This window comes from Lagenorhynchus albirostris, chromosome 2 (genome assembly GCF_949774975.1).
Source record: "Lagenorhynchus albirostris chromosome 2, mLagAlb1.1, whole genome shotgun sequence".
NCBI classification, from domain to species: domain Eukaryota; kingdom Metazoa; phylum Chordata; class Mammalia; order Artiodactyla; family Delphinidae; genus Lagenorhynchus; species Lagenorhynchus albirostris.
In genome coordinates this window covers 92,359,729-92,375,816 of record NC_083096.1, presented here as the reverse complement: position 1 = coordinate 92,375,816, position 16,088 = coordinate 92,359,729, and the positions used below count along the sequence as shown (strand labels likewise).

The window sequence follows — 16,088 nt, the reverse complement described above, 5'->3', positions numbered from 1 at the left end:
CACTATATAGTCTTTACATTATAAGAAAGTGGCAGATTCAAATCTGTAGTTTATACATGTTTAGACAAACTGCTAATTATTGCTTCATAGTAACTCAAATATTCAACACTTTTCCTAATAGAAAATATCATAAATTATAGCAGTATGATAACATTTTATGAATTGAATATAATGAAAATTGCACTTGTATCCATAAAGCAATTATTATAAATTACTTTGCTATGGAAACACAATTCAGCCATCTGTTGGCATTTCATAGTCTCTGTGGCTTAGTTCATTTTAAGATGGTACATTATTTAAATATAGTGAATTCCTTTTATAAGATTTTGTGAGGATAGTGAACTTCCATATTTAAACTGCTTAGTGTGAATTGGAGGGTCTATAATGGTATTTCCTAAAACTGTAGGCTTTTTTGTCATTTTACATTTAAAAAATAATTATTGGGACTATGACAATATAAACCAACTAATTAAGCAGATACACTTCTTACACCTGGATTCCAAATATTATAGTTTGTTTGGATTTAGACAGTGATTTCTAAAGAGAAAAGTTGCCAGTTAAACTCACTAATGATTTATACTCATAGTTATGTAGGCTGTATTATCAGTTAACCAGAAGTACTTTTAAACAGTAATTTTTATTTTCTCTTAGTGCCATATTATTCTGCTTCATGGCCTGTTAACTCACCCTCGGCTCTTTTTATATGTGCATTTTAAATTGTGCGTTTTTACTACAGAGCTTTTAGTTTTAAAGCAGCATATAATATTTGCCTTTGGGACAAATTCTCTTCTTCTGTTACAGAAAGTAACTGCAAATGCAGATGTAATAGCCATAAAAAGATATAAGAAAATAGAAAATTCTTACGAAAGGAAAATTTGTTCCTCTGGTTTTATTTTTGAATTTTTTTTTTCAGGGAGCCAAGTTATCTTTATCACTAAATGCAACTAAACAAAAGATGCTAAATTCTTCCAATATAATGAGCAAATCCAAAGGGAGAGGCTGGTGCCAACAATGCCGGTTTTCACTCCAGTTAACAAAAGCTAAGAAATGTACAAGGAATTTGTAGATTTTTAGGGTCTCTTTGCTAAGAGACAAAAGGCATAGAAGTAGTTATCACTTCTTTGTCATTGTTATAAAAGCGCTCATTTCCCCCATTGTACTCCTGGAAGATTTTCCAGCACTGCAATATCTGAGAAATGTTTTAATCTAGCTGCTTGCTCTCGGTTTTGTCAAGATGGAAATATAATTTTTGAAGCGAAAACCTGTAACTCACCTGGAACACAAACATCTGTCTTTGTTACGGAAGTGTTAAATCCTTCATTTCAAAATTCTCCCCAATGTGAATGATTTCTGTGGTTTGCTCATTCTAGCAAAGTAAAGGTTGTCCACATTACACCAATTTGCTTCATATTGCATCAAACCTCCCAAATGCCAACATAGCATACATTTTGTAATGCATTGATTGTGGGATAATAACTCTTATTTTTATTGTTTCTAAAAGGGTGTTGGTGCCAGAAGAGAAGAATGATTGATGGGAAGCAGACACCGAGCTATAGACACTCATCCTTTTGCTTCAGATACTGATACCTCAGTACGCCTGAGCAACGCTTATGAGCCGTGAGCATCTAGGATCACCCAGGGTTATTGGATGTACAATAGGAGAGCCATCATTTTGCTAGATCATTATCTGCTGCTGGACATCTTTTACAAAAACCAAACTAGACCCAAGTCTAATAGATATGTTCTAAGACAATGAAAAAGCTGCAAGTTGTTGCTAATGCCTAATGCACAAGTATGCTAGGTTTCCACCAAAGTCCTCAATATACCTGAACACGCGCAATATCCGAATCCTTCACTTTTAGTTTTGGAATCTACTTTGAAGTCTCATCCTCTTTTTTCTGTTTGTTTTTTGTTACATATACAAACCTACCTACCTATAGACATACATGTATATGTAAAATAGAGACCACAGATAATCAAACCCGGCTTTTGTTACCACGAAGATTGCCAAGAATTCAGAGATGTATTTGTCAAGATTCCTGTCAATTCATGCCCTTTGGGTTACAGTGTCCTCAGTGATGCAGCCCTACCCTTTGGTGTGGGGACATTATGATGTGTGTAAGACTCAGATTTACACAGAAGAAGGGAAAGTTTGGGATTATATGGCCTGTCAGCCGGAATCCACAGACATGACAAAATATCTGAAAGTGAAACTGGATCCTCCGGACATTACCTGTGGAGACCCTCCTGAGACATTCTGTGCAATGGTGAGACAACCTTTTTGAATAGAATATTTCATGTTAAGTGCGGGCATGTTGTATATGCATACAAATGTGTTAAGTGTAAAGACTCAACTCAGGTAATGAGCTGAATCTGCAAGTGGCAGATTTGTGCTAAACAGGCTAGCTTCATTCTCAGTGGAGGCCTGCACCACCTGGAATTACAGTTTGCACAGTTTGCACTGGAACTTACCTTCCTGCAAACCAAAGGTTTCACTGAGACAAGTGCACTGAATATAAATTATAAAAAAAAAAAGTCCACTGAAGTTTAAATTTCAGATTGGAGATTGGGAATATGATTAGGCTATATGTGATATCATAAGGATAAAACCCATCGGTAAACCAACCTTAAAAACACAAAGGTTTCTTCACATACATATTTAAATTAAGGCTAGTCCCATGTTCCATAGTTCAAGGCTAGAGTAGATGTCCTGGTTTTCCTTATCAGGAAACTGCTATGGTTAGGAGACCAGTGAGAAGGGGAGCAGAAGACGAGACAGGGGCTAAAGCCTCATGAGAAGCTTTTCCAGAAGAGTCTTATTTGTCAACTTATGCAGCCTCTTGTTTACAAGGGTTGTGGTTTTCCATAGAAAAGTTTGGAATATGGAAAACATGTTTATTGAAAAAGTAATGATATGGAGCATACAAATTCAAATACTCTCCTTTTGATAAGCAAAGTTAGATAATTTGTTGTTTTCGTAGTATATATAAGTCTTTTTCTGAGTGGTAAAGTAAATGGGATGTGAAAAGGTAATATAGGAGTGACAAATTGAATTTTCACTAGAGATGTTGCTGAAAATATACCCATAAGGTATTAGTAAAGAGTTTGGTGATTGAAATGATGTAAATCAATGTGCTAAAGAATTCAGACAATGTGTTCATTTGGTTTATGTTGTTGCTTTTTTTTGTTATAGGCGGTCTTTATTTGATACAGGAACTGTTGTGGTCCCATTTTTCACCACGTAACAGATGTAATCGTATGGCAGATTTTGATAGTATCCTTACCTGACTTTATTATCTTGAACCTGGCCTGGCATTTTCAGGATAGTAAAACTATTAATCAAAGTAGCATCTGTTCACAGTCCCTAGTGAGTTAAATTAGCATAAGATCATCTTAGACCTAGCACTGTAGAAAAGGTTTTGTAACAGGAAACAGTTTTGAGCACTACACAGTGCTTTCACCTAAAAGCTAAGGGCTTGCCATTTTTCAGAAGTGCCTTTGGGGACTGGTTTGAATTATAGTCTAAACCTGATTTTGCGGAAAGTGAGAAAAAGAGCTTGGCTATTAGGTGTCACTATGACTAAAGTGCTCTGAAAGACTAAATATTTCAAAGAGAGGACCGTCTCTCTGGGTAGCAGGTATGTGCTTTGCAAAGAGGTTGCCTTTTAGAAATCAGAGACTTCCAGAAGAGGAGTTTATTCAAACACTTTAGGAAAACTATAATAAATCTGCAAAAGAGCAGGGACATTTTTTGGCTTTATGTAAGATTTTTAATAATCTCTCATAAAAGGTCATATTTAAGATCTCATTGCAAGTCTGGGGTGAAATTGCTGTTCAGGTGACAGGTTTGGCCCAGAACTCCTTAGCAGAGGATGAGTTCTGGGCCAAATCTTCGTATTATTAAGAACACTCTAACTCTATATATTGGTTTGCATGCACTTGTAGCAATATGCCTCTTCTGGAATTGTTTAATAATTTACAGATCTAAGTAAAATAGCAAAGATCCTTTTTCGCAGTGCTGTTTGTACTTGCATAGGCCCTGTATGATGTGTTCAATATGTGATTTGAATGTGCAGCTTCCCTGGTGTCAGCCTCTGGCAAGAGAATGCTTGCTCAGCACTGCTCCTGTCGGTCGTGTTGAAGGGTTTACTTGGTGTCTTTAGCATGCCTCTTTCTCCCATCTTGAGTGGGAGAGGGTGCATTATAGAACTTCTCACGCCTGACTTTTACAGTGACATGGTCTAAGGTCCTTAAACAAGCCAATTCCTACCAGTTTACTGGCTAAGTGATGTTAGAGACCAAAAGAGAAAAAAGTAAAATCGATATCCCTTAGCTTTCTCAAGTGCAGTAACATGTGTACTTTACATGTTTATGTGAAACTCCACAGGACAGTGTTTTAAAAGGCTACATCTTACTGTGATACAGATATTCAGAAGTCTTGGTGGGTTGAAGTTTGTCATTGGACAGAATTGTTTTCCATGGGAGAGTGTGAGGTTTGTGAGATGTTACCTATCAGTGCTTAATTGGGACTCCTTAATATACATTTGATTGGCATAACAGGTTTAATAAGCTATACTTTAAATACATAGTTTGAGACTATTTGTATGCATATTATATACCAAGTCAAAGATAGTGACCTAATATAGCAGCACTTCCTCTCTGCAGTTTTGTATTTTCCATAAAACTCTTTAGTGTAAGGTTTCCTGACACAGGCTGTAAAGCTGTTTCAGGATGCTGTCATATCAGACCTGTTTAGGTGCTCCTTAGCCCGAGGTCTAATGGGAATCCATAAAGTCATTTGTGTTATGACTTTCACATTCTCGCCTCCTTGACACACGCATCCATACCTGCGCCCTCAGAGTCGTTACGGCCTATTACATCAGGGCATCTGCCACATAAGCACAATCACTGCTTAGCCCTGATATGTAAATGTTTGCTGCAAAATGGTTTCAGTAATCACCTGCTCAGCTAGTGACACCCTTATTAGCTGTGACTACAGCAGTTCTGAGCACCGAGGGGACATTTGGCCAGAGAAATACCCTATAATTCCCATAGCCAATTTATCTAATATAAAGTTGAAGTTCATTGGCAATGCGTTGAGAGTTTGTATTGCTGCTTTTTGCATTGCCTCCATCATTATATGCCGGTGACCATCCATGAATGCTACATTTACTTTAGAGTGAAATTTTAGGGAAAAAGGACCACATGATTCCATTTAACAGTAGATCTCTGTTTATTAACCTGGATAACCTACTTAATAACTCTTTAATATCTAGTGATTTTAAATTTTTGTATAGTAATAGTACCAGCATTTTAAACATTAGTTTTATGGGAGATTCTACCATTTCTACTTATGATAGTGAAATAGGGGAATAGAAATAGATATAGATATACACATATACATATATATGCATGAATTTTGTATATTGAGGCCATACATTTTCTTTTTAATTTAATCTGATATATTCCTTGTAAGTTGTCGATGGCTAAAAGAACTCTGTTTTTGTTAAGGGTGAAGAATCTGAAGGGTAGAAGAGGGTTAAGCCTTTTTTTTTAGGCTGACATAACATGTTAGTATAGATCATGTCCTTCCTTCAGCCACGTAAAAGCTTCAGGTAGCACAGCTTTGTCAGAAAACACAGATCATCTAGTGACCACAATTTGTTTCAATTTGCATAAAGAGCACACAGGATGATCTGAACCTGTGTATAAAGCTGGAGTGACAACACAAAGTTATGACTTGTTCTTTGTGTTTAGACAAACTTAGCTGTCATATCTCCATGCAACACCCCAGTGGCTTAAAAATGGCAAAATTATCTGCAATTATCTCCAGCCTGCAGCTCATTTTCTGGATACGTTAAACGGAAGCTTTCAAAAGAAGCCTACAGACGGAAGAAGTCATGGGCGTTTGTACAATTCATGGCACAGAAGTGCTGATGTCGCTAGAAATGTGAGCCCTGGAGTGCACCTATGGATTTCAGAGCCAATCAAATCTAAATTAGGAAACAAAGATTATTAAAAAGTCTTCTGTGCATGTAATTTTGACATAATATTCTGAGGTGGACATTCAGTGCTTCCCTTGGAGACCTTTGGCATCATTAATGCAGCACGCATTTAATTACATGTAGGTTCATATTACTAAAAAATGGAGAAAATAAAGTACTCTGAGGTGTAGTTAACAATACCCTAGTTATGTTTACTGAAATAATTAAAAGAAAGGGTATAATTTTTCTAAATAAAATGTCAGAATTTGAAATGAAAATGGATTTTCGTTAGGAAATTTACTCATGTGTGCCTGTGCTCTTGTTAGGCATTTATTCAAGCACCATAGCAGGTCTATTAATGATCATTCCATATTGTGCTATTTCCAGGTAGACTCCTATTAAGAAAAACATTTTTAATTACCATAAGCATTGTGGATAGAGCATATTTCATTACGTTCAAATGGAATTGCAAAAGTCGTACAAAGCCTTCATGTTTTATAATTTTAAAGGAACCCAGTGGGATGAATGAGTGGTGACACATAGTCTCAGGGCTATCTATAACTTACATTTCTGATTTGGCATCGGCTCAGGTTGCGATCTGGTGGCTATCAGGTGGCTTTTGAGAAGTTAATTTGATAAATTTAGTTACGTTTTCAATGACAAGGCATTAATATCAATTTTCCAAAAACTGGAAATGATATTGATTTACATAATAGTCAAATAATCCTGCACTCTGTTCACGTGAAACATAATTTAATAAATGAATGAAGTTTTAATAACAGTGACATCTTTCATTTGAATTGATTTATCCCTTAATTATGCCAGAATGGAATTTTTAAAAATCTTCAGTTCCTTCATTATTAACACTTCATTGTTATTTAGTTCATTATTTAGACTTACTTCTTAGAAAAGTTTAATTTATGTTTGCAGTGAATTAAGTTCCACAGAGATCAGTCTTTCTCATATGTCACTATATCAAGTATTCCCTTGTTAAGGAGCCAACAGTAGCTCCTTATTATCTATTGCATCAAGTCTAAAGTACTCTACCTGGTTTTTAAATCTGAGTGTTTACAACCTTATTTCCCATTACTTCCCATCAGGACCCAATGGCATTTCCAAGGGATTTAAGACTAGCAGTCTCATTGGAAGGGGACTACTGGATTTGGGTTGAGGCTGCATTGGCATAGCGTGCATGGTTTATGCAGGAGGCCTTGAGAGGGAGCTGATAAATATTATGGTGGGGCTAACCAAACTTAAAACCACCTCATGTCATTCATTGTTCCCAGACAGTGTTCTCTACGTGCATGTGTACCCTTGTCTCTGTTGAGCTAATGCACAAATATTACTATAGACTACTGTATGCAACATGAAGTGAACAGAACATATAGCACGTGCAAAACCTGGTGGTGGTGGTGAGAATCAAAGTCAAATAACATATGGTCCCTGCCCCCAAAGGAAGTAAAAAAGAGTCCTAAGCAAAATTAATACGAAGTGTTGTGTAGCCAGAGGATGGGGACGAGGACGTAGAGGTAAGACCAGCACTCATAGTTTAAAGGTGAAACATTATTTTGCTGCATATTAAAGAGCCACTTGGAAAATATTGTCTGGTAGCCAAGTGCCTGATGTTAAACTGTGTTTGAAGAAGACAATAAAAAGGCTGGGTGCAGCAGATGGACCCACAGCATTTAAATGATAGCCTCGTGGCCTGGTTAATGGTAGATTTGACACCTTATATCTGGCAAGATGGAAGAGGAGCAAAAATTCGTAGAACCTGATGAGTTAGACCTGTATATATATATGTATTTCTCAACTTAGGAGATGCTGAAGTATGCTGCATGAAATAAGCATGGCTCATATACCTGGCACTCCAACTTCACACAAAGTTTAGGAGCATCATTTTACTGAATGCACAAATACAAGATTTTAAAGGTGAAACATGAGACCTCAATATAATTACTGCCTTGTAGTGGACTACTTTGAATTACCTCCTTCAGTTCCCAAAGAGGTAGCCTTGTCTGCTCTAGAGGAATATCACTTGAAAATATAAGAACTAGTGTCCTAAAAAACCCATAGTCTCTCTGGATTGCTTTGGGGTCTCTCAGGCATATTCTGTAAACTTTTGGTGGTGGTGGTGGGGTTTGTTCTGCTTAGCTCTGGAACTGTGCGTGGGTCTTAGTCTGGCATCTTGATCCTTTGACGTTAATGACTAGTGTCATCACACAAAAAGTCCCTCATCTCATGTTTTTCTCTACCAGGAGAAGCAGAAGACATTCCTCTTGCTTGGAATAGTCTCCACTTATCCCAATTCCACCCATCCTTCAAGGTCTGTGTCAAGTTAGTTTCTCTGTATAGTTCCTGCCAGTTTCAGCTCTTATCATTCTCTTGACCTTTTAACTATGTGATTAAAATATATGCCTGTCTATCTACTCTACTATACTGTACCATTTAGCACTTCATTACATCTTATTGATTTATGTACCCACATACACATATGTTTCATGTGTTTACCTTATCCTGACTCTTGGTCTGGATCACTGCCCTTTAAGTGAGATAATATGTGAGACAGCCTCCTGTACTCTCTGATGCAGAGTAGGAGCTCAACAGAAACTATGTATTATATTGCATTTCTACCTTACAGCATTTATCATATTTCTAGGCAACAAATAAATAATAACATGTTTTTAACTGATTAATTCATCAGTTGATTGAATATAGTATTTGATTTTCTGGAATGTTTTCTATTTCTCGAGGACTTTTATCATATATCTGGTTTTTCCCTCTGTAAATTAAGAGACAACTAGAAAAATTTAGCTAATCCATTTGGGCAGCTTATAATGATGTTCTCAAAGGAGAGGTGGGAGAGAAAAATCTACTCTGAGTTTCAACACTGACAGTATGTATGAAGGATTCTTTTTTCCATTTCTAATTGAATCTTTTAAAAAATAGTTTTCCAAGTAAAAAATTTGGAAAAGATGAAAAACCTAACACTCAACATTGAAATCATTTTGCCATATTTCTTAAAAGTCTCTCTCCCTAAATATTGGGCTGGCCAAAAAGTTTGTTCTTCTTGGCCAACCCAATATAATATACATTTTGTTTTACAAAATTGGAATCATAGAATCATCAGATATAATTTTTCATCTTTTTTCATTTACTACTATAGCTTTATCATTTAGTTAGATCATTTATATGTGCTTAGAGAGTATGATTTGATAGCTATAAATATCCTATTATATGGATATATAATATTTTATTTAATTATGCTCCTACCTTGATGACTTGATGTTATTTTCATTTCATTTTTTTTCTATTGGTTATAATGCTTTGATGAACATGTATCAGTATAGTTTTCTTTATTAAACCTACCCTTCTTCTCCCATATTCCAAACCTCCCATATTAAATGCATATGTTTTTAGGATGGTGAGCTCATCATATTGACTTTAGTTGAGGCTAAAGAGTTAGGCTGTATTCTTTTGCTCTCAAGGGTAGAATCCTACTGAATGGAAGGGGCATTCTCTGTGTGAATCTTGGGGAAAGAGGTGTTGGACTTAAAACAAGATGTAGGACTTAGGCAGGCCCCCTCTCAGTGGGCCTTGTTCTCTTTTGTCTGGACTTGAGAGAGCTTCTGGAGGTAGAAGGAAGACAGCTTCTGCCACACGGTAGAGAGCAAAGTCAGGAGACCTCTTTGGGAGCAACAAGCTGAAGATGAGCAAATTACACCTTGTAGACTATACCTGTGGCTTTAAAACTTGCTTTAAGTTTATCCACAGTGAGAAATACATTTTATATTGGAACACAGTAAACACACACTTATCCACACACACACAACCAAAACAAAAGCTTTCAAGAACAGTCCTTACCCTTTTATATGTGCTATGCCCTCTGATATTTTTTTTCCTTTATATTTCTTTTTCTTCTTTAACAAATAATTGAAAATTACATATTGATGGTTGTGTACAAATTATAAGTAGCAGTGTTTTTGAACCTTGCATAAATGGAAAAATAGTGTACACATTATTATATAGCTTCTTTCTTTTAAATTTAACATTATATTTTTGAGATATACTGCTTTGTAGTATTCTACCCTATGGATATTTCTTTAATCAATCTTCTATTTAGAGACATTTAGGTTGTTTGTTTCTTATACTTTAAGGCTCTTAACTGGTGTCAAACTGTCCATCAGAAAGATAGTTTATCTATACTTCCTCAGTATTTTATGAAATGCCCTAGTAGCTAGATCCTCATCAATACTGAGCATTATATTCTTTTTTAAAAAATTGATTGATTGATTGATTGCCACATTGGGTCCTCGTTGCTGCGCGCGGGCTTTCCCTAGTTGCGGTGAGCCAGGGCTACTCTTCGTTGCGGTGCACGAGCTTCTCATTGCAGTGGCTTCTCTTGTTGTGGCTCACGGGCTCTAGAGCGCAGGCTCAGTAGTTGTGGCACACGGGCCACAGCACGTGGGATCTTCCCAAACCAGGGCTCGAAACCTTGTCCCCTGCATTGGCAGGCAGATTCTTAACCTCTGCGCCGCCAGGGAAGCCCCTGGACATGATATTCTTAAATTTTCTTCTGATATAGGGCCTTAGCAGATAAATTATATAGTTTACCAAAAACGATATTGATGAAATTTCCTTATTCCCACCACCTTTTCTGCTAAGATAATAATTTTTAAAATTTGGCATTGATATACAAACATATTGGAAGGGGAAAATGACATTTCATTTTTAAAGATGTGTTTATTTGCTTATTGAAAAGATTGAGTTTTTAAATATGTTTCTTGGCCTTTTAAACTTTCTTATTCCTAATTGTAGTAGTTTTACTCCTTTGTACTTTTTGCCCCTTTTTAAACTTTTCTATGGAAGCCAACAGTTAAGTTAAAAGATATATATTTGGGCCTTTTAAACAGACATTATTGTTTGTCAGTTGATCAAGTTCAAAAATGAGTATCCTTTCTTCCAGAAGAATAGGACTTGTTTCAGAGACTTTTCCACACCCTTCATTTTGTGGAAATTTTACGTAATCTTGCCCTGGGTTTTGGTGGCATGGGGGCCATCATCTCAGGGCTAGGAAATATTCATCTGAGTGCCCCCTCAAGTCTTTTGTTTCTAATATAAAAACTTTGAGAAGTTGTCATTTACCCTCAGTAAAGCATTCCTTTTCCCTTAGAATCCGTCTTTTTGGAGACAGTTGCACACTGAAACATATTCCTTGTATAAAGTGGCTGGTGTGAAATCTGCTTTGGTTTTAATTCACCAGACCAATGGGCAGACTAGCTTTTCATGTGCTTTTTTAGATTTCAGAATTTTCTTCCTTACAAAAGGGGGAAAGAATGAAAGTTGTTTCACACAGCATCATACTGGAAAAGAACTTACTGAGATTGGCATGTTGTAAGTTTCTTCTCATCTTTCTGGGAATAGATATATTCTCATAGTATCAGTTCCATGAAAATTAGAGACATGACCTGAGGAAGAAACCAAAATTGGTTTTCAATTTTTGACCTACTTTGGAGCTGACTTCTAAAATATTAAATGAAGAATTGAGCTGGATGCTGTTTTAGCACAAAGAAATAGCCCTTTTGTTCCAGAGGGTTGATGTCCTTTGAGAGGTCTGGCAGCTGACATTATCATCGTCATGTCTGAACAATGCTTTTTCACCATTACATATAACTTTCTGTTTGTTTTCTGTTGCTCTCTTTCCTTCTTGGAAATGATAAAATGAAGATATCAAATATACTTCCAAGCAACCCTCTCTCAAGGGAGAGGAGAATCCAATATATGTGGTCAGTACAAATTGCAGAAGAGGATGTGTGCATGACAGAGAAAATGAGCTGGTGGCCACTCTGAGGTTGGTTGTGATGCCTGGACCATGCCACATGGATTTTGATTTCAAAATTTAGAAAAACTAATCTTACATGTGGTGTTAGGAAGCATTGTCACTAATGTGCCTACTGTGTGGCTCAGGATAATGTTGTATTTAGACATCACCGGGGTCACTTTAACAGTGCCTAGCACAGTGTAAAGCACATAGTATTACTTAATGCACACTTGTTGAATTGAACTTGTGGAATATTTTTACAAATAATGTTATTTATTGAGAACTTGGTGTCATGCACTGTACTAAACACTTGGCCTTTGTTAGTTCATGTAATCCTCAATCTTATCATTATCCTTATTTAATGGGTGAAGTAATTAAGGCAGGAGTGCTTACTTTCCAACTAAGTAGTGGGAATCGGATAAATCCAGGCAATCTGACATGCATGTCCTACTTTTAAACTATACTATAAGTTACTCTCTAATTTTATTTGTAGTCTGTGGAATAAAACCATCACAAAAACCTTTTTAAAATCACATTTATTATTTGGATTATGAGCTACAATACTATGATTTTGTTATCTAAAAAGCTTTTATCTAAGATAACCTCAGAAAATTGGATTCTGTAAACAGAGTGTATGGAATGTTGGAAATGCACGTTATGTGATGAGTGTCTTCATTTAGGGATAAGAGAACCAATCAACTGTGTTTGTTTCCATTTCTGCTTTCATTTCCATTAACGTGTTCATATAAATGGAAGTAAGCTGTTAAAAATCATAAGAGAGTGGAGTACATATTCACCAGCAGAGTATTCACCATCTCAAACCAGAATAATAAGTCGGCAACTGTTGGCTAGTTAACAAAATCATATTCTTGTGGGTGAAGTGTTGAGAAAAGTAGTTAGCGTGATACTTTTGATTTTTTTTTTTTACACTATCAATAACAACTGTTATCATATAGCCAACTGCCTCCATGCTGTCTCTACTTGGACGTCTAGTAGGCATTTTAAACTTCACATGTTTATTATAGAACTCTTGATTTCTTCTTCCCAAATCTATTCTGACTCTGGTCTTTCCCATATCTATAAATGGCAGCTTATATTTATCTAGTTGCTCAAGACGAAAAATCTAGGAATCCTCCTTAACTCCTTTTTGTCTCTCACCACACATATCAACCAATTCTGTTAGCTAAACCTTCAAAATATATCCCAAATCAGACCACTTTTCATCATCTCCCCTGCCAACTACCAGCTATATCTCTAGGTTGCACGCCTGCAGTATCTCCTAACTGGTCTCCTTGCTTCCCACGTTTGCCCTATTATCAAATTCACATATGTTTTATAATATTATAATATAAAACTTTATAATGTGTGAATATTATAATGTAAATATATATCTATATATAGACAGTGTAATTATATTGTGTAAATATACATACATAAAATTTTAAGAATCTGTCAGATCTTTTCCTTGCTTAATTTCCTCTCATATTTTTTGTGTCCCACTGAGAATTAAATCTAAACCATTACCACTGCCTGAAAGCTCCTGTGTAATCTGGTCCCTGAATACCTCTCTGATCTCTGCTCTGATCACTCCTACCTTGCTCAGTCCTCTCTACCTGCCTTCTTGATGTTCCTCATTAAACATAGTTTATTCTTGCCTTGTTTGGACCCATGTTCTCAATATCTTCCCAGAGCTCATTACTGCCTTTTTTTAGGTCTCTGATTAAAAACCTTTCTCATATGACCACCTTATCTAAAATCACATCTCCTCCACACCCTTTATCCATTTATCCTGAGCCTGCTTAGTTTTTCTTCACTGAATTTATTACGGGGTTGATGTTCAAACTAATTAACAGCTGGGGCAGCACCAACACTGACCAATCAGAAGAGATGTCAATGGTTACACTTTACTGGGTACCTTCTGACTGAATATCAGTTATAACTGCCTGATATTTATTATGTTATATACTACTCCTTTATTTATATCTCTTTTCTCCTCCCCAATACAAGCACCAAGGAGCAGGAACGTTGTCTTGTACCTGCCTATAGTAGGGGTCAATAAATATTTGTTGAATGAATAAATGAAGTACTAAAATCAGATATGTCAATTTGATCATGATATTCATATCAAAGATTATTGCTGTAATACATACATGGTCTTTGGGATATTTAGGCTGCTTTGGAGGTCCTTGATCTTGAAGGTATCACAAAAAATTTTTTCAGTTTCTTAAAAAATATTTAAAGTACATAAACAATATAACAAATACATGTACAACTACCACTTAAAATTAACGGTGGTAGCATATTGTTTTTGTTAAGCTTTAAAAAAAAGAAACATTACTGACCAAGTTGAAATCATCTTTGTCTCCATGGCCTGACCTATTTCTGCCTCCCTCTCCCAGAGGGAACCAGTGTCATAAATTTGCTATATTTCCTTCTGGTCTATCTTTTAATATTTTTTATACCAAGCTTGTATGTTCATAAACAAGATATAATTTTGATTTGGGGCTTTTTAAATATTACCATCCTGAAAAATCTATTCTGTAACTTGCTTTTTTATTTAACAATATTTTTGTAAATTATCCATTTGATCTGTATGATCTTGTTCATCCACATAAAAATATATATATTCCATTGTATAAATACATTCTTCATTAGTGGTAATTTAGGAAGTTCTTTATTTTTTAGTTTTACAAGCCACTCAACAGTAAAACAATTTTTGTACCCACATCTTGATGCATATGAACAAGAGTTTTGTTTTTCCCAAGATATACACCCAGTAGCCAATCTGTTGGTTTATAAAGTATGGCATTTTCATCAAATATAGTTGCACCCTTTACATTCCTACCAGCAGATTATAAGGATTCTCCTCTCTAAGTTTTGTTTTATCTTGTTTACTGATATGCTTCCTCTTATTGTGTATTGAAAAAAGTTTAAGGGCTTCCCTGGTAGCGCAGTAGTTGAGAGTCCGCCTGCCGATGCAGGGGACACGGGTTCGTGCCCCGGTCCGGGAAGATCCCACATGCCTCAGAGCGGCTGGGCCCGTGAGCCATGGCCGCTGGGCCTGCACGTCCGGAGCCTGTGCTCCGCAACGGGAGAGGCCACAACAGTGAGAGAGGCCCGCTTACTGCAAAAAAAAAAAAAAAGTTTAAGAAATCATGTTTCTCTTATTGCCTTAGACATCAGTTCGATTTAATGATCTATTGTCTCCACCATAATTCACTCAGGATTTTTAATAGAACTCTGTGTACCATGACTCTTAATCTCTTATCTTTTAAAAAATTATTTAATGGTAAATCACTTGGATATTGTATGAGCATCACTAATAAATATTCATAATTATGGATCAATAGGAAGAAACATAAAATTTACAGAAATAAATATTGAGCCAAACTATAAGTTAACTTCTTTGACTAGATTTTTATACAGAAGGCAACAAGTTTTTAAGAGTGGCATCTTCCACCTAAATTGAAAGGTATACTCTGATCTGTACAACTTATACAAAAATCACAGTTTAAAAAATTATTTTTAGTATTTAGCTGTATGTAATTTTTTTCCCCAAAATCACTGTCTTCATTACTGGACTGTAACAATAGCCTTATAGTGCTTTTAAACTGGACATCCTTGCTTACTTTGCAGATGATATATAAATATTGCCTCATCCATCACCAGAGTGGCTTGTTTCCTAGATGAAAAACTAAGGGTGATGTGTAACAGTAATAGATTTGGACAGCAAGGGAAGGGTTCCATTTCCAATTAAAACCACAGCCAGAAAGTTTCCATTTAGGCTGACAGTGTAGGTAGGTCGGTACACATTTTGTTCATTTGCTTGTTTGTTTGTTGAGAATTGGGATTGTTTTAGGAGTAACAACAGTAAAGGAGTAGCTTCATACTACTAAGAAAAGGCCAGTTGCCCTTTCTAGATAGGAGGTTTCCAGGATCATTGGGTCTTGGGAATTTTTTAATTATAATTTTTGTTGAAGTGTAGTTGATGTACAATATTATGTTAGTTTCAGGTGTAGGGGTCTTGGACATTTAGAACCAGGTACTCCGAAGTGGAGTTCTGTAACTTCGGAAAGTGCATGCCGTTAGAGATATTTTATTTGGAGTCAAACAGTTCTCAAGGTTCAAGTTCCAACTTAAGTTATTTCACTTCTTTGTTCTGAGCAACGGTAGGATAAAGATGTACTTAACACACTGCCTGGCACGTAGGAAGTGCTCAATAAATGTTAATCATCTTTATCATTGTGATTATCATTTCCATTCGTAAAAAGTTGAAGTCATTCTGA

At 36.1% G+C, this 16,088-nt stretch overlaps 1 protein-coding gene across 3 annotated transcripts in view; it reads left to right on the top strand.

Annotated features, from left to right (window-relative positions):
• The window catches only part of NTNG1 (netrin G1), a 335,299-nt gene that overhangs the window by 6,238 nt on the left and 312,973 nt on the right, over positions 1-16,088 (top strand). For all 3 annotated transcript variants that reach the window (XM_060142434.1, XM_060142435.1, XM_060142433.1), the window contains exon 2: positions 1,502-2,267. In XM_060142434.1, coding sequence (XP_059998417.1) covers positions 2,022-2,267 — 246 coding nt within the window. In that variant the 5' untranslated portion in view covers positions 1,502-2,021. The remainder of the gene's footprint in view (positions 1-1,501; positions 2,268-16,088) is intronic.